Genomic DNA, 26,151 nt, shown 5'->3' on the forward strand with positions numbered 1-26,151 from the left:
ACTGAAAGAGGTTCATTCTAAGGGGATGTACCAGGTGTGATAACCTGGTACAGCACCTTTGGACATGGGCTACAGAGGAGCTTATAACCCATGTTCATTTTAGGATTGGGGTTTTTCCAAATAAACAAGGAGGATGTAGCTGCTACTCCATCCAGGAGTTATAGTGTGGGAGAAGCAGGCAGGGATATTCTCCAAGTTTTCCAGTAAACCTGAGGGGAAAGTAGTATGTGTGTAAATTGAAAAGAGAAGTTGAGAAGAAGAATTGCTAACTGTGGTGAAAACCACAGAACTGGGAGACTAACTGTGCCTAGTCCTAACTTGCTATGGGGTTTGGATGATCTGGATAATTGTTAGTACAATACAGTGTGTAGAGAATGAGGGGGGCCTTGTAAGCTGAAGAGTGGATTACCAAACGAACTGTGATTTTTCCTTTATCTGATGTGTTTGAGACCTTGTTTTTGCTTCTGCTCTTCTTTTTTTGTTTTTTTGAAAAGCAATTTTTATTGAGTGAATGAAACAATGGAAATTTCAACAAACAATGGTGTCTCCTACTACAAAATATCATGCCCTATACAAATGAACAGCTGTGCACCATGAGCTTATCTGAGCCAACTCAAATTTGACCTTTACCCCCCCCCCCCAGACCCTCAACACCACCCCCCTTTTATATGGAAGAACCCCGAAATACGTCAACGCCTATAGAGTTACCTGTGGAGCAGCCACGGGCACATTGTTCCTTATACACCCTGCATCCCCCCCCAGGCTCAGCCACAGACACATACTATACAATACATCACACCCCAATACCTTCTCCCCCTCCCCCTGATCCATTCAATGATTCCCTAGTCTCTCTGTGTCCTTGATGCAATTAAATTCGAGATTCCATGTTGCAAAACCAAACCTTTAATCAAGAATACGGATGCTCAGCCAACTTAGTCATTGAGTATCAAACTTCTGGTGCGATGAGGAGGGGCCTGCAAATAGGCTTCCAAGATTTGCAGGAATGAGCAACGATGCTGTGGCGAAGATCTAGAGGTGAGGTTATCCATCTGCATCATACGATGAAAGTGTATGCGCCAGGTCCAATACAAAGGGGCAGCTGGGTCTTTCCAGAAAAGTAGGATAACCTTCTTCCCCACCAGCCCCGCCTTTTTAACAAAGCAACGCGGTCCCACCTCTCTAAGCACTGATTGAGGGATGCAATCAAATAGTATTAATTGTGGAGACATTGGGATATTCACCTTCAAGATATGTGTCAAAACCCTACAATTTTACCCCAATACATTTGTATCAAGGGATAAGCCCAAAATAAATGAGAGAGTGATCCCACAGCCAGATGGCACCGTAAGCAAGTAGCATCTGGCATCTGTTTGGAGTAATATGCAATCTGAGGAAATATATATGCTCTCCGCAAAAATTTTAATTGCATTTCCCGATAGTACATGGTGACTGTATTCCGATACACATTTCTCATACAAGCAGAGAAAGCCACAATAGGAACCTGAAACACTCCATCGCTTTCCCATCTTTCCACTGACAGAGCGTACATGGGTTCTGGTCTACCCTGGCATAGTCCCTTATAATATCATGATAGGGAGGGAACTTTTGGGTTATCACAATGAAAGAAATCGTCTAAGGCTGTTGCGGTCTCCACCGCTTCCCCTCTATCTGCTGTGCTTGGTGCTCACCTCCAATGGGGGGAACGCCGCTCCCGCGGCTCCGCTAGGCCTCCAGGGCGTCCGCCATTGCCAGATTATTTCGCTGCTGCCACGAGCGCGCGCAAGGACGCACATTATGGACGCACGGCCGCCGGAAGTCTGGCCCCGCCTGGGTTAACGACGCCACGCCCCAAGCCTGATTTAACCAGCGTTTGCCTGCCTTCTCATTGCCTTGCAACGAGGGTCGCTACTGTTAGTAGTTCTTAGTTGCGCTTCTGCTGTTCTGCATTCCGGTTGACCTCAGCTTGTTCCTGACTCCGCTTCTGCCTGCCGCCTGCCATTGACCTCAGCTTGTTCCTGACTCCGCTCCTGCCTGCCGCCTGCCATTGACCTCAGCTTGTTCCTGACTCCGCTCCTGCCTGCCGCCTGCCATTGACCTCAGCTTGTGCCTGACTCCGCTCCTGCTTGCCGCCAGCCTCCGACCTTTGCCTGTTCCTGAGACTGCTTCTACTGGCTGCCAGCCTGACTTGGGTTCGTCTCCGTTCCTACTCACCACCCGTTCCAGCTCTATTGCACGCTACAGACTCCAGTCCTGCCTTCAGCTGGTCACAGTCCACAATATGCTACAGACTCTGTTCCTATTATCTATCTGCTCCGCTCCACGGCATACTACAGACCCCGGGCCTGCTCACAGACTGCTTCTATTCAGCAAGCCAGGGACTCTATCTGACCGCCCCGCTCTCGCCGGGCCTTCCAGCTCCCTGTTTACTGGACTCTGTGATTTACTCATTGCCCAGGCCTTCATTCTATACAGACTGTACTGTGCTCCTAAGTCCCAAGGTTCTAGGACCCTACGGGCTCCTCCTGGGGGGTTCCTGGTTCCCGGGTGAAGACCTTTGCCTGTGGCTCCGCCTCCTGACCTACTCTGCCTTCAGGGTAGTTCGGCTCAAGGGTTCACACCTGGACTGCAGCTTCCCAGACTGCAACAAAGGCCTGGAATATAGAAGGCTTCCGAACATCGGGGCTCAACGTCTGAATGTAGTGCCTAACCTGCAAAAATCCAAAAATATGAGTCCCGGGTAACCCATACAGGTCTTTCAAAGTGTTGAAAGGTAGGAGAGCACCCAGGTCATCCAGCAAATGTCCCAAATATAGTATGCCCTGTTTCTCCCAAGTCTGGTATATGGCAGAAGAGGACCCAGGCACAAATTCCGGATTTCCTCGTAGGGGTTGCAAATAGGAACAAACCCTCGGCAGTCCCAATGATTTGCTGAGGGACAACCAAGCCCTCCGAATGGGAATAATTAAAGGACTGCGGGACAGTGAAGAAGGTAAAGCATCGAGAGACCCCATTAAAACAAATTTCAAATCCAATGGGACCACCAGAGTCTGCGCCGCCATGATATGCACATAAAAGGATTTCCCCAGAAGCCATTCACGAGCTACTCTCAAATTTGCTGCCACCTCATAGCGAAGCAGATCTGGAACCCTCATCCCTCCCTCTCCCCACTTCAATTTTAACCAGGAGAGTGGGATGCGAGCCCTCTTTCCTTGCCATATAAAGACACGCATCATACGATCTAACTTGACAAGATCCTGACTCTTTAGTGAGATGGGAAAATTCTGCAGCACATAGAGCCACTTGGGCAAAAGGGCCATCTTAAAAAGATTAATGCGACCCCCCAATGGAAAGAGGTAAACCCTGCCAAAGGCGCAGTTTGTCCTGTGTGCTTTTGAGCAATTTGGGAATGTTGAGACTATAGACAGCCGCTGGGTCAACAGATATATGGATCCCCAAATATTTGATAGAGGCCTCAGACCACTTCAAGGGAAATGGCCCAACCCATTGCTGCTGTACGGCCTCTGGAAAAGCCAAGGCCTCTGACTTGTCCCCATTAATCTGCAAACCAGAGCAAACACCATATTCACGAATAAGGTCCAGGAGGACAGTCAAGGAGCGACCTGAGTTCGTCAAAAATACCATGATATCATCCGCAAAAGCGGCATACTTAAATACCTCCCTCTGATCTCGATAATGGAATTGAATACCCCGAATGGCTGGAGCGTCCTGAACAGCCAATAACATAGGTTCCAATGTCAGTATAAATAATAATGGCGACAAAGGGCAACCCTGACGAGTGCCCCGCAGGACTGGGAAAGGAGTGGAACACTGTCCATTAACCACTATAGCTGCCATTGGGTTGCTATATAATAGTTGTATGGCCTGATAAAAGAAGCCCCCAATTCCCATTAGACCCAGAAGTTTGAACATAAAGTTCCACTCTACTCTATCAAATGCCTTTTCGGCGTTTAAACTAGCAATGAGAAATGGTATCTTGGCTCGCGTACATAACTCCATGGTAACTGTAAGTTTCTGAATATTTGTTAAGGCATAGCGCTTTTTAAAAACCCTACCTGCCCAGGCTTAATCAGTTGGGGGCAAGATCCCACTCAGCCGATCTGCTAAGATCTCGGCCAATAATTTCTGGTCGACATTCAATAAAGAAATGGGTTGATAAGATGCTGCCAACTGTGGATCTCTCCCTGATTTAGGGATGAGAGTCACATGGGCCATATTTCCAGGTAAGGGGAAAGCCCCTTGAGACACCATAGTGTTAAATACCAACGGGAGAAGTTTAGCCAAGGAATCTATCAGACATTTATCAAACTCAGAACTATAGCCATCAGGGCCCAGAGCTTTCAGTTTGGGGGTATTTTGAATAGCCAATCGCACCTCCTCTTCAGAAATAGGCTCATTTAATAACCTACTCTGGCCTAGCGTAATGGAAGGAATATGTGCACGTTCACAAAACGCCTCCCATTTATCGGGATTCCAGCCTTCGGATTGATACAGAGTGGAAAAATAAGAGCGGATTCTTCCAGGATGTTAGGGGTATCCTTGACAATCCTCCCACTAGCTTTTTTAAGAGACGATATATGGCGAGATCCCCTAGTAGACGATCAAATTCCCTAACAATTTCCCTGATGTGTTACCATATCGGTATAACTTGTGTTGAAAATACAACAAACTCTTCTTAGCCCTTTGATGTAAAAGGGAATTAATGGCCGTTTGCAAGGCTAAATAGGTCTCTCTATTAACCCTGGAATGGGATCTCAGTAAAGCTGTTTTAGCCGATCTCAATTGCTGGGTTAAACTCAGCAACCTACTATCCAAATTTTCCTCCAATGTGTCAAATAGGAAATAATGTCCCCTCTTAATACCGCCTTGGCGGTGTTCCAATATAAAACAGGGTCCTCCTTATGCTGTGCATTGAGAGTTGCAAAATCTTTCCAGTGGGTCCGCAAAAACTCTTGAAGAGAAGGGTCCTCCGCTAAATAATAGGGATAGTGCCAGTGAAACCCTACGAGCACAGTAGGGAGTAATGTCAAATCCAGCCATATAGGCGCATGATCAGAGAGAACAAGATCTCCTATCCCTGTATCAGAGACCTTAGAGAAAAATTGCGTGCTTACCAAAAATTAATCAATCCGGGAATGGGTCGCATGCGCTCTAGAGAGATGAGTAAAGTCTCTGTCAAAGGGATGTAACGTATGCCATGAGTCTGTCAGGTGTAATGTCCCTTCCAATAAGCTAATTCCTTTACCTGATACCCCAATTCTGTGAGCAGATGAGGACCTATCCCACTCTGGATCCTGTATTTCCTTAAAGTCTCCCCCACTACCACCATGTGAGCAATATATGGCAATATTTTATGTATGGTGCGGAAAAAAGAAATTGGAGCAGAATTAGGAGCATAGATATTGCATAGTACCAAGGGAACAGAATTAAACTCTGCCACTAAAATTATGTAGCGTCCCAGCAGATCTTTAATTTCCTTGTGGATCTGCACCGGGAAATTCTTACAAATTAATATCGCCACCCCAGTGGAATGAGTGCTAGCTGATGCAAAATGGACTGCCCCCACCCAATTCTGACATAGCTTCCTGTGTTCAGGGTCCGAAAGATGAGTTTCTTGAAGGAAAGCTATGTCTGCCCCTTTCCTTTTTAAAGCCTGAAGTATCTTGGACTGTTTGATCGGAGAATTTATACTGCAAACATTCTAGGACACCAGTCTCGTACCCTGATTAGCCATCCATGTGAAGCAGAATAAGTGTAGCGATGTCGCCAGCCCAGGTTGTGTAGGGGGACAGCTATCCCAGCAGTGACACCCCCCCCCGGTATTTCATGACTCTGACATAAGGTACAAATATATGACCAATCCCGATTTGAATGGACCGGAACCGCACTCCTTCCCAACCCTCCCTCTTCAACCCATCCCCCCATCCCCAACCTCTGCCCCAACTCCAGTAGAAGCAGATTTGCAAAAAAAGTGGCAAAGTCATATGATTGCTTTCATTTCAGAGAACACTAATGCTTGTGTAAACAACACTGGTTTTAAAAGAAGTATAATTTAAAAAATTTCCCCCAAAAGTTTTTTTGCATTAAAAATAAAAATTCAAGAGGTTTATAGACCTTTGATTATAACAAAGGGTTATTTAGAATTTGAATTATCATATTCTCAACCAGTGCTGAGGTCTTTTTCCTCTTTTTGACCAAAAAGTTTTATAATACAAATCAATGTAATTTTCTACAATATATAAGCAATCAATTGACAGTAAGGTCATAAAGAAAAACATTTTTTGAAGACCTATATGAACAATTGGTGGTATATATGTACTAGTTATTTTTGTTATTTTTGATTAGACACTAGTGGTTCCCTTTCTTAAGGCAGACCAGGCTGAATGCCTGGTTCCCCTTTGTTAAAGAGGGTATATCTGGCATCCCTTTGGGTTACCTCTCAAAGTAACTTATTTTCCCACTTTCTTTTTCCACCCTGCACTGGGACACTCTATCTTCCTCCGCTAGTGGGCAAAGATGGGATGGAGACCCCTAAGCCCGGAAATACGTTTTTCTTTATATGTTTCCAGCAATATTTCAGGGATCTACTGCCAAGTAATTCTCTTTTAAATTCTCTGGGTTTACACTCCCTCACTCTTTCTAGGGAAATAGTCAAGGGTTCCTGGAATGCCCCTGGAGCTGCTTGATCGATGGGGGACCATTAGTTTTGCTCACAGCCAGAGTTGTATTCCTTTATGAAATATAAGGGTCGGATTTTCAAAGGGTTAAACATGCCGGGCCTATTTTCAAAAGGCCTGGCGACGCGCGTAAAGCCCCGGGATGCGTGTAAGTCCCGGGTCTTGCAAAAAGGGGAGGGGAAAAGGGGGTGGCCAGAGGCCTCCGCATGGCCGCTGTGCCAGGGATCATGTGCCGACAGTTGGCCGACGCACGCAACTTCAGCCCCAGGGCTGAATTAAGTTTGGAAATAAAAGAAAAACAAAGAAAAAGGTAGGGGGAAAGAGTGTGGGAGGTAGGGGAAGGGAAGGGAAGGTGGGGTGGGGGGGTAGGGAACGGGGGGAAGGCACTGCGGCTCAGCACGCGCAAGGTGCACAACTGTGCACCCCCTTGCGCACGCCAATCCCCGATTTAATAACATGCGATCCCCGGCACAGCGGCCGTGGGGAGGCCTCTGGCCATGCGCCCACCCCACTCCGCTCCGCTCCTTTTGCAAGCCTCGGGATTTACATGCGTTCCGGGGCTTTACGCACGTCGTTGGATTTACGCATGTAACCCTTTGAAAATCCGGCCCATACCTTTTTGAACAACAAAACTTTCTCCCAACCTTCCTTTCTTTCCTGTTAATGTCCGGGACATACGTGCTGTTAATGTCCGGCCCTATATGTATTGTAAATCGATATGATAAGATATCCATCTTGAATGTCGGTATAAAAAAGGTTTAAATAAAATAAATAAATAAATGTTTTGGTTTGGGATTTCCACCTTTATCCTGTTGCCGCTTGTTCTAAACTATCAGACAACATGGCATATATCATTTCATTTAAACATTCACATGTAACTTTAGTGTTCAGCAAAATACTAGCCTGGCTAACAAACCCTGTCTTCTCCAAGCCCCACAGAGTCTCCAAATTCCAGTTCACCTTTCTGCCTAGCTGGCTGCTTGTCTCAAGTGATAACTCATTTTTTCCCAGGTGCACAGCTTCTGGACCTTTGCCCGGAAAGACCTCTTTGAATTCTGTAAGTTGTCCTTCTGTTAGCTGGTTATCTGAGGTAAGGAACTGCCACTGCTCTCCCTGAGCAATTGCCCATAGGTCTGAATCCCATTGCTGCTCCTTTTATGGATCTTCTAGATCCTCTTTCCCTTTGTTGTCACTCACAAGAGTTCCTTCTGGACCAGTTGTGCCATGCACCGCTTTACACCCTTCGACTTCCTTGTCTTTGTGGTTCATCTCTTTAAGGCTGGCCTGCACATCTAATGGTCTCAGTAAGACCCACACAGCAAGGCCCCACTGCGAGCTTTCCTGCACCCATGTTTCAGTCACTGTAGGGTCAACCTCATGACTCCCGGTTCCTCCTTCTGCCAGGTGCAGTGTAAGTTTTTGTATCGCAGTCTTTTTGTTATGATATCGAGGTGTTTGGTGGATTCTCAGGGGCAACAGTGATGTTATCTTCTACGGGGAGGAGCCCCATAGGGAGACTGAAGCACCGGGCTAGACTCAGTAGCACAGACACAGAGATAGTTTCTTTTATTGTACAGCTAGGATGACCACCAGGGGTGGCAGTAGAGAGCAGATTTGCTGGCAGCAGTCTGTAATCCTTGGCAAGGGAGACCCGTCCCACAATGCTGTATGGCCTCGATGCAAATGTCCAATAAGGCACTGTAGAAGAGACAGACTGGCAGATGTTAAACACACTCCCATGTAGCTGAGTAGATAGAGTTCCCAATGAGCAGTAGAGGATAGGTGGTAGCAGTCTGTGGTCCTCGGCAGAGAAGACCCGTTCCACAATGGTGGTATAGGGCTCGATGCAGAGAGATAGCGAGGAGCTGATGATAGACTGACTGGTGGAAGTTGTACTCACTCTCTGTAGCTGATAGGTAGAATTCCAGCAGGTTGAAGAATGGAAGCAGGCACCAGGTTAGTCACACAGGCCCTCAAGGAGCGAGTACCTGAAAGAGGAAAGGCACCTGTAAATAAGCAGAGGGCCCCCGAGGAGCGGAAACCCAGGTTAGAGAACCCCGAAGGGTGAAGGTGGTTTCCAGCGAGTAGCAGCAGCAGAGTAGCTTCAGACCAGAGCTGAATCCAATCCTTGTTAACTCGGCGAGAGTCAGCAAATGGGCAACCTTAAATATGCGGAAGCAGTGACGTCACTCGAGGGGGACGCCCCCGAGGTTCACGCCAACACTGCTACAAGAGTAGGGTCGTGCGCATGTTGCACCCTAGGAGGCCTCAGGCCAAGATTGCCGAATGCCGTGCCAGAGCCGCTCCGGGGATGCCGGAGGATTCGGCAAGGAAATGCCACTGACGCCATTCTCCCGAGGCTGGTGGAAAAAGCTGAGAGAAAGGTGAGGCATGTCGGGTGAAGCCGTCTGAGCCTGACGGACGCAACACTTTTAAAGTGGTGACCTTGCTTCCTTATTTGGTCTTGCCAGAGCTTGGGTTTGGCCCTCCCTTGAAGTCATGTCAGTGTCCTTGTGGAAGCCCCTCTCAATAGTACTGGGTATGGCACCATTTGCGTCTTTCTCCTGCCCACCCTGGTCTTAATATTCTTCTGTTTTAGCATAACCTAGTTCTGGTCCTGGACTTGGCTCTGATGTCACAGGAGTCTGTGGGTTACTCTAGATTCTTGTAGTTTGTATTGTTTCCATACACCGAATCCAGGAAGCTTGTTGCTTGACTGTCCAGGACGTAGAGAAATTCCCATCTGCTGATGTCTCTCCAGGAAGGATTGAAGCAAAGCTTCCATACTACTCACTTGTAAACAAAGCTGGTTGCTCTCGAAAGACTATGTCCTGCTTTCTATTTTTTTTCTTTTGAGGAAAAGGATAAACCCTTGCTGAGTATACACAAACTACTATTTCCCTCTTTTTTGGAAAAAGAAAGAAAAAAACTCTTGCTTATCCAACTCTTACTCACTTTTAAATCCTTCTCTCAGGTGTAGTTACTCTCCTTAGCCTATTTTTAACTCTCTCGGCTGCCTCTGCAGCCAGGTTCCTTAGAGAAAAAAAATATTTTCTTCCTTATATGCTCTTGTGCTTTAAACAATGCTTAGAGCCACAGTCCTTCTTATTCATAATGGGGCAGAATTTAAAACCCTACGTGCATAAATCCTGGTGGATTTACGTGCATAGTGGGAGTTACACACGCAGGGCCTATTTTCAAAAGGCCCAGCGGTGCGCATAAAGCCCCGGGACGCGTGTAAGTCCCGGGGCTTGAAAAATGGGCGGTCCGGGGGTGAGGCGTGAGCATGGCCAGAGGCCTCTTCATGGCCACTGGGCCTGGGGATCGCGTGCTGGCATGCGCAAGGCGTATGCCAGTTCTGGCAGGCGTAACTTCTGGGATAAAGGTACGGGGGTATTTTATTTTCGGGCTGGGGGTGGGACAGGTAGGGAAAGGGAGGGGAAGTGGGGGGCGAAGGAAAGTGCCCTCCGAGGCCGCTCCAATTTTGGAGCGGTCTCAGAGGGAATGGGGAAAGTCATCGGGGCTCTCCTAGGGCTTGGCATGCGCAAGTTGTACTAGTGTGCACCCCCTTGCGTGCGCTGACCCCGGATTTTATAACATGCGTGCGGCTGCGCGCACATATTATAAAATCGGGCGTACATTTGTGCACGCGTAGGTTTTAAAATCTGCCCCAATGGGCCTGATTTTCAAAAGCATTTACACATATAAATGCACCTTTCCCTTGTAAGTGGGCTTTTGAAAATTGCTACAATATATGCCATTGAATTGTCTATAGGATTTACCTGTGTAAGTGTACTTTACACACGTAACTCCTTTTTAAAATTATCCCCACTCTTTACAAACGTTTGGAGAAGGTTTACCAGCACAGGCCTTCTGCTCTGTGCAAGAAATAAATAGGAAAAATATTTGTCTCTCTTCTTTTCTTTGCTCTGGCATGGTTTCTATCTTTGCACAGCTTAGACAAGAAATCCCCTGACACCATATGAGGCACAGCATGAGCGCTCTTAGGCTTTTTTAAGTGCTTTTATTTACAGTGCAAACAAAAATACATCAGAACCTTCAATTACAGGATCACAAGTGAATAGGTCAGTTATGTTAGATGGGCTGCTTTACCCTTATACTTACAAATAGGACAACCATGTTACAGGAGAAGGAGCTGCCTTCTCCTGGAATCCCTGGGGCCTCTCTATTCCCACTTGGCTCCAAATCTTATTCCAGCTCTCAGGGGAGACACCCTGAGAGTTGACTTCCTTTCTGTGCTCTCTTAAGGTGGACCAGATTGAATGTCTGGTCCCACTTTGTTAACCTATTATATCCCAAATTTTTTAAGAAGCTATCCTGTAAATAGGACACTGGGACATGATGGGTTAAGGAATGCATAGCCTGAACTCCTTCATAGTTGTAAAATATAGTGGTAATTTGTGTGCACCCATAAAAACACATAAATGGGCACATGTGATCAGTTTTGAAACTTATTCTCTTATTTCCTGCAACTTCAGAAAAGCAAAAAAAAAAAAAAATCAATAGAATAACTTGTGCAAGCAAAACCATTGTAGATAAAGCATTGTAGAACTTTTACCTAACAGTGCTAATCAAACATCCTACACTGCCTTCTGCACAGTTTTTGCTTGCATGATTTTTTTCTTTGCAATTACGTCTCTTCCAGGTGCTGTAGGAAACTTTGATCAAAAAATGTATTTGTCCAAAATGTAAATCCATCCCTGTGTGTTTTAAGAATATTTTCACACCTCCTATGTTCTGATTAAGGATGCAATTACATCTAATTTCTATACCATATTTCTACTTCAATTTTGCATGTATAGCTCGCTTTTTTATTCCCTAAGGATTGCCCAAAGCGGCTTACAACAGGTTAAATACAATTCAGAAAACTTGTGTCACTTATGGATACTGTTAATATTGTATAATCAGAGAACAACAAAATCAGATTTGATTATATGTAAGAAAAAGAATATATCACGACCTATGAGTTATAGAATACATGAGGAACTCTTCAATATGGCATTCACTTTTACATTAAACAGATGATGAATAATAATATATGCAGACCATAATTAATGGTAATCTTACCGGACATTAACATTTCATTACTCATATCATGGTTTATGCAATTATAGAATGGTATTAATATATATACTAACCTTTTTGGAATCAACTGCTGCATACATAATTTCCATCCATCCTTTAAATGTAGCCTACAAGCAAAATACAAAAATGTATCATTTAAATGTAACTATAAACACAGGCAGCATTATAAGCTTTCTAATTGGGTTATTTTTGCATTCTCAAACACTAATATGAAACAAGATTCTTACCTAATTATAATTAAGGCTTCCATTTTTGGGGGATTTTTATTTAACAAGGCTTGGAGCCTAGTAAGGGCACCACGATGCCAGCAGTGCCGACTTCCTTCTGCTGCTTGCAGTTGTGGCAGCACAATGATTTCTAACTGTGAAAATCACTGTGCTACAATACCTACTGGCGGCAGAAAGAAGGCCCTGCTAGTAAAGGCGTGGGCTGCAAAACTGGGCAGCTGTTCTGGAGTGAGCTTTTGGTTTGTTTGTATGTATATACTGTATACGGTGGTCGGGGAGGGGAATTGTGTACAACAGTAAAGTTATAAACAGGTTTCAGTTGGTAGACTGGCTGGAATTTAGGGCAATGTGAGCTGGCTAATCTAGGAATTAGCAACAGGGAATCTAAGAGATAGTGAAATAGGGCAGCAGTAGTGGGAGGGAAGGCATTTAAGTATTGGGAATGGACTGATATAGCAGTATGACAGAAAGGCGAAGTTACATGTGGCCATTGGCTACACTTCACCAAAGCCACCAGTGGTGCTAGAACAGAACATGAAAAGAGGCAAGGTTTTCTTGGGGGTAAGATACAGAGGTTGCATGTTGTTGCTTGGGAAATTAACGCCCCCCCCCCCCCCCACCCCACCAGTTCCTGTGCTGTCAACTCCTGGGACATCAAACAGCAGCAACCATCCATTTGCTGAAACCCCAGCTCTCTCATTCCAGCCAGACAAGATCCCATGGTCATCAGTAAGCCTATCAATAACCCATGGCAAGCCCTGCCTCCCCTCTATTTCCTGGGTTGCTGTATCTCACCTTGGAATCTCTCTGGTTTCCTCCTTCCTTTCATCAGAAACATCAGGTCCAATTATTTCAACCAACGGTGAATTTCAAGCAGCCTGGCTGAAGACAGTCTTTGTCTGGCCAGCATCTCCATGTTCTCCCAGTGTCTGGCAGCACACCCTCCCCTCCATCATAGGCAGTTCCCACAGGAGGAATCAAGAACAGTATCTGTGCTGAGGCATGGCCAAATCCAACATGGCTTCTACCACAGCTCCGGTACATTCTCTAGCTGTCTAGCATAATGGCCTCTGTAGGCCAAATGCAAACCACTTTCCCAGAAATTCCGGCTGTGGAAAGGAATACTCAGATGCTTCAATCTCTCAAGACTACAAGCAGAACAGGGGACTCCCACAGCAAAAGACCCCATATTCCCAGCAGGATCCAGCATGTAACATGAGGGGCAGTGAAGGAGAAAACTATGCTTCATGTCATACTGAAGGGCTGAGCCAAAGAAGGAGCAGGAAGCTGAGCAAGAGAAGCACAAGAGAAGAGAAAGTCTTTATGACTTTAGACCACACATTTGCTAGATGGGAGGTTACATCCCTGACTCCTGGCTACAAGCATCTACAGCAGCAGAAGGGCAGGACACATCGACCGGTGACCAAGATCAATAGCGGCTATTCATAGAATGGATGGGTGCAGTAATAGGACACTGCCCAGCCATGCAACAATGAACAGTCATAGGAGAGTCTGGCTGAGATGTTGTCCCATTCAACTGTGGGAACTGGAGGTGAATATGTCCTATATATGGAGTGAGGGATACTTATATAAATGATGATATACTCACATTCTATTACATCAGAGGGCAGGAATATCAAACTGCCACATATTGATTTAGAACTCTACAACACAGGAGGGAATGGGAAGCAAGGTATGGGCTTGGCCAAGAAAAAAGGAAAAAAAAGAAATGGGGATGCAGTGTGTTGCGATCCCCCCTGTTGCTGGCGCTACAGGAGGTCTCTTACCTTCCTCCAGAGGCCGCTTTGAAGCCAGGGCCTCGCCTGTGTTTTCATCCGGGACTTGCTCCAGGGCCTGAGAGGCCTAGCTGTTCCTGTGGCGTCGTGCCTGTGTTTGGACTTCCTGCTTCCAGCCACGCCCGTTTCTCTAGGGGCTGGCCCGCAGCTCTCTTCCCCAGTTATAGGGCCAGCAAGGGGCGGTCCTGTCTAACTCCTCCCAGGGAGTTGCCTACAACCTCCAGTATATAAGGACTTGCTTGTTAGTTCCTGTTTGCCTTCGGATCAGGTTCTACATCGTCTGTATCCTTGCTGATCCAGGTCTTCCGTGATGATATGCTTTGATGGATCCCTGTCCAGTGTCTCTGCCTAGATGTCTGTTCCTGTTCCTGCCAGCCGTAAGGGCTTCGGATGTCAGTATCCCAGCATCGGAGTTCCTGTTCGCCTGGGTCTTCCCCGCACCCTCCTTTCTTCAGCGTGGTCCGTGACCAGCCTTCCTGGGCTGTGTAGGGCGCGTCTGGGACGGGGTGGTCCGTGACCAGTCTAGCTGTGCTGGCTGAGTAGGGCGCCCTGATGGACAGTGCCATGTTTCCGTCCAGCCTTGTCTACAGTGTCTTGCTTCAGCCCTTGCCCGGATGTCTTCGTGTCTCTGCCTTGACCTACGTCCTCGTCTGGTTCCTGAGCCTTCTGTCCTGTTGGGCCCTGGAGTGGCCAACAGGAGGGATTCGTCCCACGGGCTCTTGAGCTTCTGCCAGCCGAAGGGGCTTCGGATGTGAGTATCCCAGCATCGGAGTTCCTGCTCGCCTGGACCTTTCCTTCTTGCTTCAGCCCTTGCCCTGATGTCTTCAGTGTCTTGCTTCAGCCTGTCTTGGATGTCTGCTTCAGCCTCCGTCTGACGTCTTCTGTATAAGGACTCTGTCTGCCCTCGCCTCTGTCCGGCCTGCTGCCCATTGCCGTTCCCTGCGGCGGGTCCGAAAGGGCCGGGAACAGTCGGAGGACCGTTCATTAGTCAACTTCCCCGTGTTGGCTACCATGGGCATGCAGGTCCGGCTGAGGGTCGGACTCCCTGCTTCTGTTCCTGCCTGCCTGGCTCACCATGCCTGCGCAGCTCACCTCCCACGGTGTGGCTGGGGCTCCTCCCTAGCTTTCGCCGTGGCCCAAGGGCTCACACCCGCTTACGACGACCGTGCCCCGCGCGCGCTCGTAACACAGTGATGCCTTAGATAATGAAAGCATGAGGATGGGCCCGACTTAAGTTAACAGATGGAACTACCAGTGCAATTGACCACAGATAGTAATCGATCTGCAGTAACAGGTGAAGGCTGGGAATGATACCTTGAAATTCTGTGGAGTGCAGAATTTGCGCAGAATTCCCATTTTCTGCACAGAAAATAGTAGAGGAGACCCTGGCATGCTGCGAACAGAGCGCGCGAAGACAAAAGCCCCGATAAGAGAGATAATGTATGTGTGAGAGAGGAGAAGGGGGTGTGGGGGAGGGGAGGGGAGGGGTGAGAGAGAGCATGGGAGGTAAGAGAGCAGGGGGATGCTTGAGTGTGGGTTTCAGAGAGAGGGAGCCTATATGAGGGGAGGGGGTGTTGGGGGGAGGGGAGGGGGAGAGAAAACAGGAGGGTGTGAGAGAGAGCATGGGAGGTAAGGGGGTGGGGGATGCTTGAGTGTGGGTTTCAGAGAGAGGGAGCCTATATGAGGAGATTGTGAAGGAGTGTGCATGTGTGTGAGAGATTGGGAGCTCATGTGTTTGAAAAAGGGATCGTGTGTATGTGAGGGTGCTAGCCTGTGTGAAGGGATTGTGTATGTGTGAGACAGAGCCTGTGTGAAGGGGTGCGTGAGGGAGATACATAGGTAGCCTGTGGTGAGGATGTATGTGTGAGAGAGAAAGGGAGCTTGTGTGGGGTGTGTATTGCAAGAGAGAGGGCCCTGTATGAGGGGATGTGTGTGTGTATACGAGAGAGTGAGGGAGTGTGTATGAGGGTGTGTGTATGTTTATTAGAGAGAGAGAGGGAGGGGACAGACGGAGCCCTGTGTGAGGGGCAGTACTGAGAATTGGGTCAAACTCTGGGACTGGCAATAGTGGAAGGGTTTGAGCCTAGAGGTGGAGGGAGAGATACTGGCAGGTGAAGGGAGTTGGGTCCCAAGAGGGCAAAGTGGCCAAGGGAGTAGGGAGAGCGAGTGGAAGGAACACTCTTACAGTGAATTTCTAGGGAAATTCTGCTCAAAATATTTAAAATTCTGCATCTTTAATTAATAACTTTTTTCTGTATTAATTTAAAATGTAATTAAATATCATCAAGAATCTAGATCATTGCTTCAACTTAACATCGCAGGTTTTGGAAAAGCAAGATGGACGTTTGCAGCTCAACTTACACATCGACAAACCCACACTCTCAACCAGTTGTGAAACATTCCTTACTGCCATGTCCGCCATGGGATACAAACAAATAATCAATGAACCTACACACAAGGCAGGTCGCACACTGGACCTGATCTTTCTGAACTCAGGTATAACACATTCAGCACATCCTACATGCAAACTAGTTCCATGGTCAGACCACTCATTAATCTCCACCACATTTTCGATGACCCAAATGAACAACAAACACTCCCCTCAACACTCATTTCTCTACAGAAAAGTATGCTCCGCTGACGAACTCAGCAATCAACTAACCACGGAACTCTCACTCATAGACGTCACATCACCTAATGCAGCCATAAACTCCTGGTCAACCATAACAGAAACTGTGGCAAACAAACTATGTCCACTGACAACAAAAAAAGTCAAACAAGGTGCGTCCAAAAAGCAGCCATGGTTTACAAATGAACTTAAAAACCTCAAACTCAATTTACGTCAGAAAGAAAGTAAATGGCGTAAAGCCCCTTCCCCCGCTACACTTGCTACATACAAATTCGCCCTCCACTCATACAAGAGTTCCACCTTAAAAGCAAAAAAAGACTTCTACGCACATAAGATCCATCACATTATCTACGATTCCAAAGCGCTTTTCACTTTTGTCTCCAATCTAACTCAGGCCAATCCACCAGATATTCCAGCCAACCAAGCTCAATCAAAAGCTGATGAGCTGGCACTCTTCTTCAGTAATAAAATCACGAACCTTCTAACTCAATTAAAGCCCAATACAGGCACACCAGCCAACACTTACGTACTCCACAATAAGGACATATCCCTCCAAACTCTTGAACTCACCACTTCCTCAGAGATCCAAACACTTCTGAAGAAAATGAAACCTTCATCACATCCCTTCGACCAAATCCCGTCTAAATTACTGCTTCTAATCCCGGACACCATAACCAAAACAATAGCGGACATCATAAACTGCTCGTTCATCCAGGGTTACTATCCAGACAACCTCAAACTTGCATCCATCAAACCACTTCTCAAGAAACCTAACTTGGACCCCAAAGACCCTAACAGCTACCGTCCAATCTCCAATCTTCCTTTCATTGCCAAGGTGATGGAGAAACTAGTAAACACCCAACTATCGGATTACATAGAAGAACACAAAATTCTATTCCCTACTCAATTCGGTTTCAGAAAAGCTTCAAGTACCAAATCCCTACTCATCTCTCTGACGGACTACCTTACCTTGGGCCTCGACAAAGGACAGGCCTTCCTACTGATCCTATTGGATCTATCGGCAGCATTCGACACTGTAAACCACGCCATATTACTAAACCAGCTGGCGAACATCGGTATTGCAGGATCAGCACTAACATGGTTCAAAACTTTCTTAGAGAACAGAGGTTTCAAAGTTAGAATCCTCAACAAAGATCCCATAGATTCCCATCTTCACAAGGAGTTCCTCAGGGTTCTTCTCTCTCACCAACACTTTTCAACTTATACCTTCTCCCGCTCTGCCAACTGCTAAATAAATTGAACCTAAAACACTTTATATTTGCAGACGACGTCCAGATTGTAATCCCCCTCAAGAGTCCCATCACTAAAACTCTAGAACTTTGGGAAAACTGTTTTCAAGAAATTAATGACCTCCTATCCAGCTTAAATTTAATTCTAAACCAATCAAAAAGTGAATTCCTGCTAATCTCTCCAGATAATTGCAAAATCACTATGAACCCGCCAGACAACTTGCAAATCACAAAAGTAAGAGATCTAGGAGTTTCTATAGACAACCGGCTAAACCTAAAATCATTTATTAACCAAACAACTAAGGACTGCTTCCACAAACTACACGTATTGAAAAGAATAAAACCCCTATTTCATTTCCATGATTATAGAACAGTGCTCCAAGCAATAATCTTTGCTAAATAGATTACTGCAACGCTATCCTACTAGGCCTCCCATCATCACATACTAAACCGCTCCAAATGATTCAGAACACGGCAGCAAGAATCCTAACAAACAAGAGGAGAAGAGATCACATTACACCAGTCCTTAAGGACCTGCACTGGTTGCCAATCCACTACAGAATAATCCATAAATCTCTCACCACAATCTACAAAATATTCATGGACTGGCTCCACTCCATCTACAAATAGAACTCAAAAAACACTCCTCCAACAGACCCATCAGAGAAACATACAGAGAATATCTACAGGTACCACACGCCAATACCACCCAACATATAACATTGAGAGACCGGGCATTCTCTACAGCAGGCCCACCACTATGGAACTCAATCCCCTTAGATTTACGACAGGAACCATGTCTTCCAACCTTCAGAAAAAGACTTAAAACATGGCTGTTCAAGAAAGCCTTTCCGGACCTTAATGATTCTCCTACACCAAATACAGCAAGACTGATCATCATCCATTAAACTAATATAGACATTAACAACCACCGCAAAGTTCTACTTCTTGTTAAACTTCTATCATCCTCTTCTTCTACTCCCAGTTAGAATCATCCCTGTTTTATTGTAACTTCTTTTTCTGAGCACTTGTTATAATTTGTTTATAAATTGTTATAAGTGTGTAATGTATATGCTCAAGTTATAGTTATATATTGCTCACCCCTTGTTTTATGTAAACCGACATGATACGAACTCCGTGAATGCCGGTATAGAAAAAACACAAATAAATAAATAAATAAAATAATTTTATAGAGAAAAGATAAGTACTTGCATTGAAATCAATAAGAAAAATTAGATGAATACATGTTCACTGAAGTTACGCACAGAAAAATATCCAAAAAAATATTGAACTCTCTGACTGATGATTAAATATACGGCCGAGTCTTGAAGTGTTATACTAAATGATGAAGCCTATTGTGATGGTCATATTTTCAAAGCCCCATTTTGAGTAATTGTGGTTCATGTGTCATATATAACAACATTGGAGCAGATTTTAAAAGTACGTGCGTGGCGTACGATTGTGCGCGCAACCCGGCGCGCAAAAATGTACACCTGATTTTATAACATGCGCACGCAGCCGCGCGCATGTTTATAAAATCAGGGGTTGGCGCGCGCAAAGGGGTGCACACTAGTGCACCTTGTGCGCACCGAGCCCTCGGGGAGACCAGCTGGCTTTCCCGTTCCCTACCCCCCACCTTCCCCTCCCCTCCCTTCCCCTCCCTGTCCCGTCCCCCAGCCCGAAACCTCCCTTACCTTTGTCTCATAGTAGTTACGCCTGCCAGAGGTATTGGCACACCTGCCAAGTGCCAGCGAGCGATCCCCCCGGCCCAGCAGCCTTGCAGAGGCCTCTGACCACACCCTCACTCTGCTCATTTTTCAAGCCCTGGGACTTACACGCGTCCTGAGACTTTACGCGCGCTGCTGGGCCTTTTGGAAATAGGCCCGCGCGCATAACCCCACCTACGCGCGTAAATCCACCTGGATTTACACATGTAGGCTTTTAAAATCTGCCCCAATATATTTAGGGGATTTGAATTGGGTATTGATCAATGTTGTTTGCTAAATCCAACCAGCCTATATATATTAACTCACCTGTTGCTTTCTTATAGATTACTTAAAGACTGTCATGTAAATTGTTATTTTGACCAATATAAAGTTTGCAGAATTTTAAGTTTTTGTGCACAGAATTTTGTTTTTGTGCGCAGAATTGTATGTTTTTTTGCTCAGAATTGTATGTTTTTTGCGCAGAATTCCCCCAGGAGTATAAAGAGCTTATTTATTTAGCCCCCTAGTTACTAGGCAGGTACATTTAGGTGGCCAGATTCTCGGAGGGCCCAGGGTGGAGTTAGATAAGGAGACAAAGATAGGTGACTAACACCATTTTTCAGCACTAGCCACCTTACTTGATCAGGAAACCTAGGTGCTGCAACAGCAAATCTAAATCTGGATGGCCATACTTTTTCTGGATGCCAATAAAAACTGAAAACAAAAAAACTTGTCCAATGCCTCGATCCCCCACCTGATCCTCTTTCCATCTTTATAAAAAAAAAAAAAGTGTTTTGTACCTAACAACCCCTCCCCCAATTTCCTTCTGAATTATTTTAAAGAAATCACTGTTCTATGGTGGTGTCTCAATAGTCTCTTCATCCTTTTTTTTAAACACTACTGCATCGGCACCTCAATTCCTGCACTTTTGATCCCCTTTTCAGCTTTTCCTTTTTTTTTTAAAGCACTGTCCTATAGTGACTCCCTGATCTTTCCCCTACCCATCCCCTTTTCAGCTTAAAAGAAAAAAACCCACATGGTCCCCATTTCCCTCTCCATCCTCCAGAACCTCACAGAACCCACAAAAGTCTTCCCCATGCTGAGGCAAAAGGAGGACACAGACTTACTTCTTTTCTGCCTTGGTATGGGAAATGGATGGATTCCTTTGGGGTTCTGGGTGGGGGAGTGGAAGGCCATAGGGAAAGGGAGGGAAATGGAGGAGACTTGGAGGTTTTCTTTAAGATGAAAAGGGGATTGGGGTACAAGGAGGCAAGATGGCGTCCTGAATGGAGCCATGTTTGGGAGCTGCTCTTAGACTTTCCTCTCACTATTGCTTTTATAACTATGCTGCCTAAACAGAAAGGCAAAGTGAGGGTTTTTTCCCTCTATCTCTACTCAGCTTAACGAACAGCCTCTGATTACCGGAGTTGCATCTATAGGTGGGGTTTCCCCCGCTGCGAATCTGGTTGAAGGAGAGCCGCTTTTGCCTGGGGGAGAGATTTCCCTCAGTCCCCCCGACACCCGACCACTAGGAGTGAGTTAGCTCCAGGCGCTCTGCAGGTGTCGCTGCATGATAACGTCAGCGAATTGGTACTGCAGGAAGGAGAACTTTCGGCATCTTTGCAGTCGGGGAAAGGAAAAGATTCTTCTGTGGGAGATTCATCGATAAAAGTCGGATCCCTAATGTCACCTTTCCCTGATGGTGTCCCTTTTATATTGGGTGAGCTTATGGTATCTCCAATTAAACTTGTGGTGGTCACTTTGGATACTTTATGGGAACTTACTGCTGGGCTCTCAGCGGCAGTTAAATCTTGTAATAGTAAAATGGATTTACTCACTGCCTCCTTGAATTCAAAAATTAAAGCCCAGGAGGTCACTCTTCATACTTGAAGTCCTCTGTTGCCAAGCTGGGAAATAGATATTCAACAAATTCAAAGCTTTAATGTGGCCCTCAGTTAAAGATAGATCAGCCTTATCCAGGAGGCTTGAATTAATGGAAATTGGAAAATTGGAGTCAATGTTTTGAATCTTAGATTGATACATTTTCCTAGATTATGGGTGCACTTCCATTAGTTACCTTTAAGAGATATCTTCGGGATATCCAGAAATCTCTTATTCCAGAGATAGTGCTTCCCTCGATTAATAAAGTGTATTTTGTACCTATTACCTCAGTGGAAAGTCACCCAACAATGGACCCTGGAGGACTTTCTTTGGGTATGCAAAATCTTACTACCTTTTTGGAATCATCAGGCATTGAAATCATTGATCATCCTACTTTACTTGTCTCATTACTTGATAGCTGAACAGGACATTAGTAAATTAATGTCCTGTTATTTTCGTCATTTAAATTCTCCTTTCATCACGGTTCTAATGTACGAATGTTTCCTGATATTTCAAAATTACACAAGAAAAGGAGAAAATGTTCTTAGCTATGAGACATGAAACTATTTCTTCTGGAGCTACTTTCCTATTGAGATATCCTTGTAAATGTATAGTTAAGAAAGATAGTGATTGCCTATATTTTTTTTGCCCTAGAACAGCTGAGAGCTTCCTCCCTCGATTCATCTATTACTTAGTCTTTAAATCCATAAAGTTACAACGCGCGTAAAACCCGGGGCTTGCAAAAAGGGGCGGGATGGAGGCGGTCCAGGGGGCAGGGCGGGATCAGAGGCTGAAGTAAGTTTTGAAACAAAACAAAAAAGAAGAAAAAGGAAGGGGGGAAATGGCAGGGGAGGTAGGGGAAGGGAAGGGAAGGTGGGGTGGGGGGTATGGAAGTTCCCTCCGAGGTCGCTCCGATTTCAAAGTGTCCGGGAGGGAATGGGGGAAGGCAGCGCTGCTTGGCGTGCACATTGTGCACCCCTTGCGCGCGCTGACTCCTGATTTTATAACATGCGCTCGCCTGTCATAAAATCGGGTGTACGCCAGGAAACCCAATCTCTAGGCGCAACCTTCCAATTAAGATATCCGTGCAAATGCATTATTAAGTTCAACAATGATACCTATATTTTTTTTGTCCCTGAACAACTTAAATTGTTGCTGGATTCTCATAGAAGGTTGCTGTCCACTTCTTCACCCATTGAGAGTTCTATTACTTAGACTAAAACAAGGGTAAAATTAACAAGTTAAGGTATTTCTTAATCTGATTTATCATTTAGTGGCTCCTTTTTTTTCCAGCTCCCCGCCTAGATAGAAATTTGTGGTTTGTATTAATATTTGTTCCTAATGTGATTATTACAAAAAATTGTGTTTCTATTTTCTGTACAAAGATATTATGCTTTGTAATTTTGGTAAAATGCAATAAAAAAACGTAAAAAAAAAAGGGTAAATAACTACACAATATTTTTCAAGAAAGACATATATTTGCCCGGACCAGGGGACGTAATTTACATGATTATCTAGTTAATACCTTGCCCTACTTTGAATCACAAAGTGAACATTTCAAATTTGGACAGTTTCCTTGTGGTAGATGTGTGGTATGTGAAAAAGCTTTACAACTCCAGGAGCTGCAGCACCCCGTTTGCCATATTGTGTATAAATTGTATGGTCATTTCACTGGCGATACTAAGCAAATAATTTATGTCATTGTATGCCCTTGCTGTAAAATCTATATAGGACATACAAAAACAGTCTATAAAAACTTGTATAATTCAGCATTAAAGCTGCATATACACTAATAAAATAGAAGCATCTATTGTGAAATACTGGATGGAATTCAAACACAAATTAAATCGGTTGCAGTTTTTTATGATTCAACATATTTCAGCAAATCAAGGGATAATGTGTCCTTAACTCTACAGAGATATTGAATAATTCTATATTTTCTATTGGCAAACACTACATCCATGGGGTTTGAACCAAGCTATAGAATGTGAATCATTCATGTAATGTTCATTGGATGATCAATAAAGTTAATTGAAAATGCATTGAGCAAGTTATACTTTTCAGTAATTAAAATGGTGGGGGAATACATAATTCTTGTTTCCAGTCCTTTTGAGCCATGATCGATGACAGCATGAGGCTTTGCTGAATAGTTGTTCTAAATATGTTAACCATTTATGACACTTCCAACAACGACAGTGTGAATACAACTGGGAAATAGCCAAGATAATCCAAAGAGAAAATGCCCCCCCCACACACATATATATGCAACCTGAGTTGCATATATGTGTGTGGGGGGGGGGCATTTATATGCAAACCTGAGTTCATTGTAAACCGGCATGATGTGCTCCACGAATGTCGGTAAATAAAAGTTAATAAATAAATAAATAAATAAATAAATAAGATCTTATATAATCATTATGCCATCATAATAGACACTACCAGTCAACCGACCTTCATTGTCTAATGCTTAACCATTTGGCAAAAAATCAAAACTTTTTTAAAAATAAGTTTTATATGCAATTTTTAGAACTATCTCATTTCAGTGTCACAAACACAAGTCCCATCCCGATATGGTCTGCATTTCGAAACCACTGTTTCTGCATCAGGGGGTATGAAGCGTATAGCATAACTGCATCATTCCAAATGTATTTATCGATTAATAAAAAGGCAAAAAACAAATGTTAATGACAAAGGAGACCAACCAAAAATATGTCAAACTCATCTCTACTCACACATCACATTGCAATAACACAGAAACATAGAAATGACGGCAGAAAACAAACAAATGGTCCATCTAGTCTGCCCAGCAAAGCTCCCACACTTATTTTCCCATACTTATCTGTTTCACCGACCACCAAGTTCAGGGCCCTTGTTAGTAACTGTTTGATTCGAATTTCCTGCCACCCCCTGCCATTGATGCAGAGAGTAATGTTGGAGTTGCATAAAAAATGAAGCATAAGGCTTAATGGTTAAGGGTAGTAACCGCCGCATCAAGCAAGTTACCCCGATGCTTGTTTACCCAGCCTGCACAGATTAATGCCTTGTTGGATATTGTCTGAATGTAAATCCTCTTTTCCACATTTCCCCCTGCCGTTGAAGCAGAGAGCAACGCTGGATATGCATTCAAAGTGAAGTATCAGGCTTAATTGGTTTAGGATAGTAACCGTCGCAAAAAGCAAGTTACCCCCATGCTTATGTGTTTACCCAGACTGTGCAGTTCAGTCCTTAATGCCATCTTAATAGTTTAAGATGGCGTTGAAGTCTTCAACCGGAAAAGACAATTGTTGAATGACAGGTATATAAAGTGATTTCCTGCAATGTCAAATGAATAACGTAAGCATCACAGAGATAAGAAAATTATTCCTTACCTGCTAATTTTCGTTCCTGTAGTACTTAGGATCAGTCCAGACCGTGGGTTATGTCCCCCGTCCAGCAGATGGAGTCAGAGCAAACTTCCAGGGGTGCTGACATATAAGCCTGTGCACCCCCTAGGGATCCTCAGTATCGAGAATATCAAAGCCCAGAGCCAGAAATACTGGACAGGAAAGTAGGATGGATCAAGCACCAAACAAATTGTAACCACAGAACACAAATAACCAATGCAACTTGCAATGCGAACTGTGAAAGAACGAAGTAACAAACACAAACATCAGGATGTAGAAATATGAGAGACAGAGGGTAAAAAACGTACACGAGCAGGCGTCTGACCAGCACTTAGCAACCCCGGGCGGGCGTCTGGACTGATCCTAAGTACTACAGGAACGAAAATTAGCAGGTAAGGAATAATTTTCTTTTCCCTGTACGTACTAGGATCAGTCCAGACCGTGGGATGTACCAAAGCTTCCCTAAACCGGGTGGGTCCCTGAAGACCCTGCTCGAAGAACCCTGTCTCCAAAGGAACCCGAATCACCTACCGGTAGTTGCAACCGGTAATGCTTCGAGAAGGTATGCAGCGACTTCCATGTCGCCGCGCGACAGATTTCCTGAATGGGAACGTGTTGAGACTCTGCCCGGGACGTGGCCAGAGCACGCAACGAATGAGCCCGGACACCCTCCGGGGACGCCTTCCCGGCACCGATGTAGGCCGAGGAAACCGCATCCTTGAGCCAGCGTGCGATAGTCGTCTTAGACGCTTGCCGTCCTTTCTTATTGCCGGACCAAAGCACAAAGAGATGGTCGGAAGCCCAGAACTCATTGGTCACTTCCAAGTAGTGTAGCAGAGAGCGCTTCACATCGAGACGCCGGAGGGCCTGAGGCGCATCCGACGGGAAGGCCGGCAACTCCACCCACTGGTTCAAGTGGAAGGACGACACCACTTTAGGTAGGAAAGAAGGCATCGTACGAATAGAAACTCCCGAATCCGTGAAGCGTAGAAACGGTTCCCGGCACGAGAGCGCCTGAAGCTCGGAGATGCGTCTCGCCGAGGCTATGGCGACCAGGAACACCGTCTTAAGTGTGACATCTTTGAGGGAGGCCTGCCGCAGTGGTTCGTAGGGAGCCTGTCCAAGGAGGCGGAGAACCAGGTTGAGATTCCAGGAGGGATAGGGATGCCGCACCGGCGGCCGCAGGTGTTTGACTCCCTTGAGGAAGCGCGAGACGTCCGGATGAGACGAAAGGTCAGGATGCCCCGTGGTACGAGCCAGAGAAGCTAGAGCCGAGACTTGCACACGCAGGGAGTTGTAGGAGAAGGCCCTTCTCCAAGCCCTCCTGGAGAAAGGCTAGGACCTGACGGAGCGAAGGTGTGGTCAGCGGATGCTCCGTGCCCGGCACACCAGATCTCAAGCACCTTCCAGACCCGTACATAGGCGACTGAAGTGGAGGTCTTACGTGCCTTAAGCAGCGTGTCTACCACGGTTACCTG

General features: G+C 45.4%; 1 protein-coding gene across 9 annotated transcripts in view; it reads right to left on the reverse strand.

The window, feature by feature from the left end:
* Positions 1–26,151, reverse strand: part of LOC115093628 (sodium channel protein type 2 subunit alpha-like) — a 523,144-nt gene that overhangs the window by 76,345 nt on the left and 420,648 nt on the right. For 7 of the 9 annotated variants that reach the window (XM_029605666.1, XM_029605660.1, XM_029605661.1 and 4 more), the window contains one exon: positions 11,855–11,908. In XM_029605666.1, the coding sequence (XP_029461526.1) occupies positions 11,855–11,908 (54 nt within the window). Of the gene's footprint in view, positions 1–11,850; positions 11,909–26,151 lie in introns of all 9 variants that reach the window. The other 2 variants (XM_029605669.1, XM_029605664.1) reach the window with 1 other exon arrangement.

The sequence above is a fragment of the Rhinatrema bivittatum genome, chromosome 6, assembly GCF_901001135.1.
Source record: "Rhinatrema bivittatum chromosome 6, aRhiBiv1.1, whole genome shotgun sequence".
NCBI classification, from domain to species: domain Eukaryota; kingdom Metazoa; phylum Chordata; class Amphibia; order Gymnophiona; family Rhinatrematidae; genus Rhinatrema; species Rhinatrema bivittatum.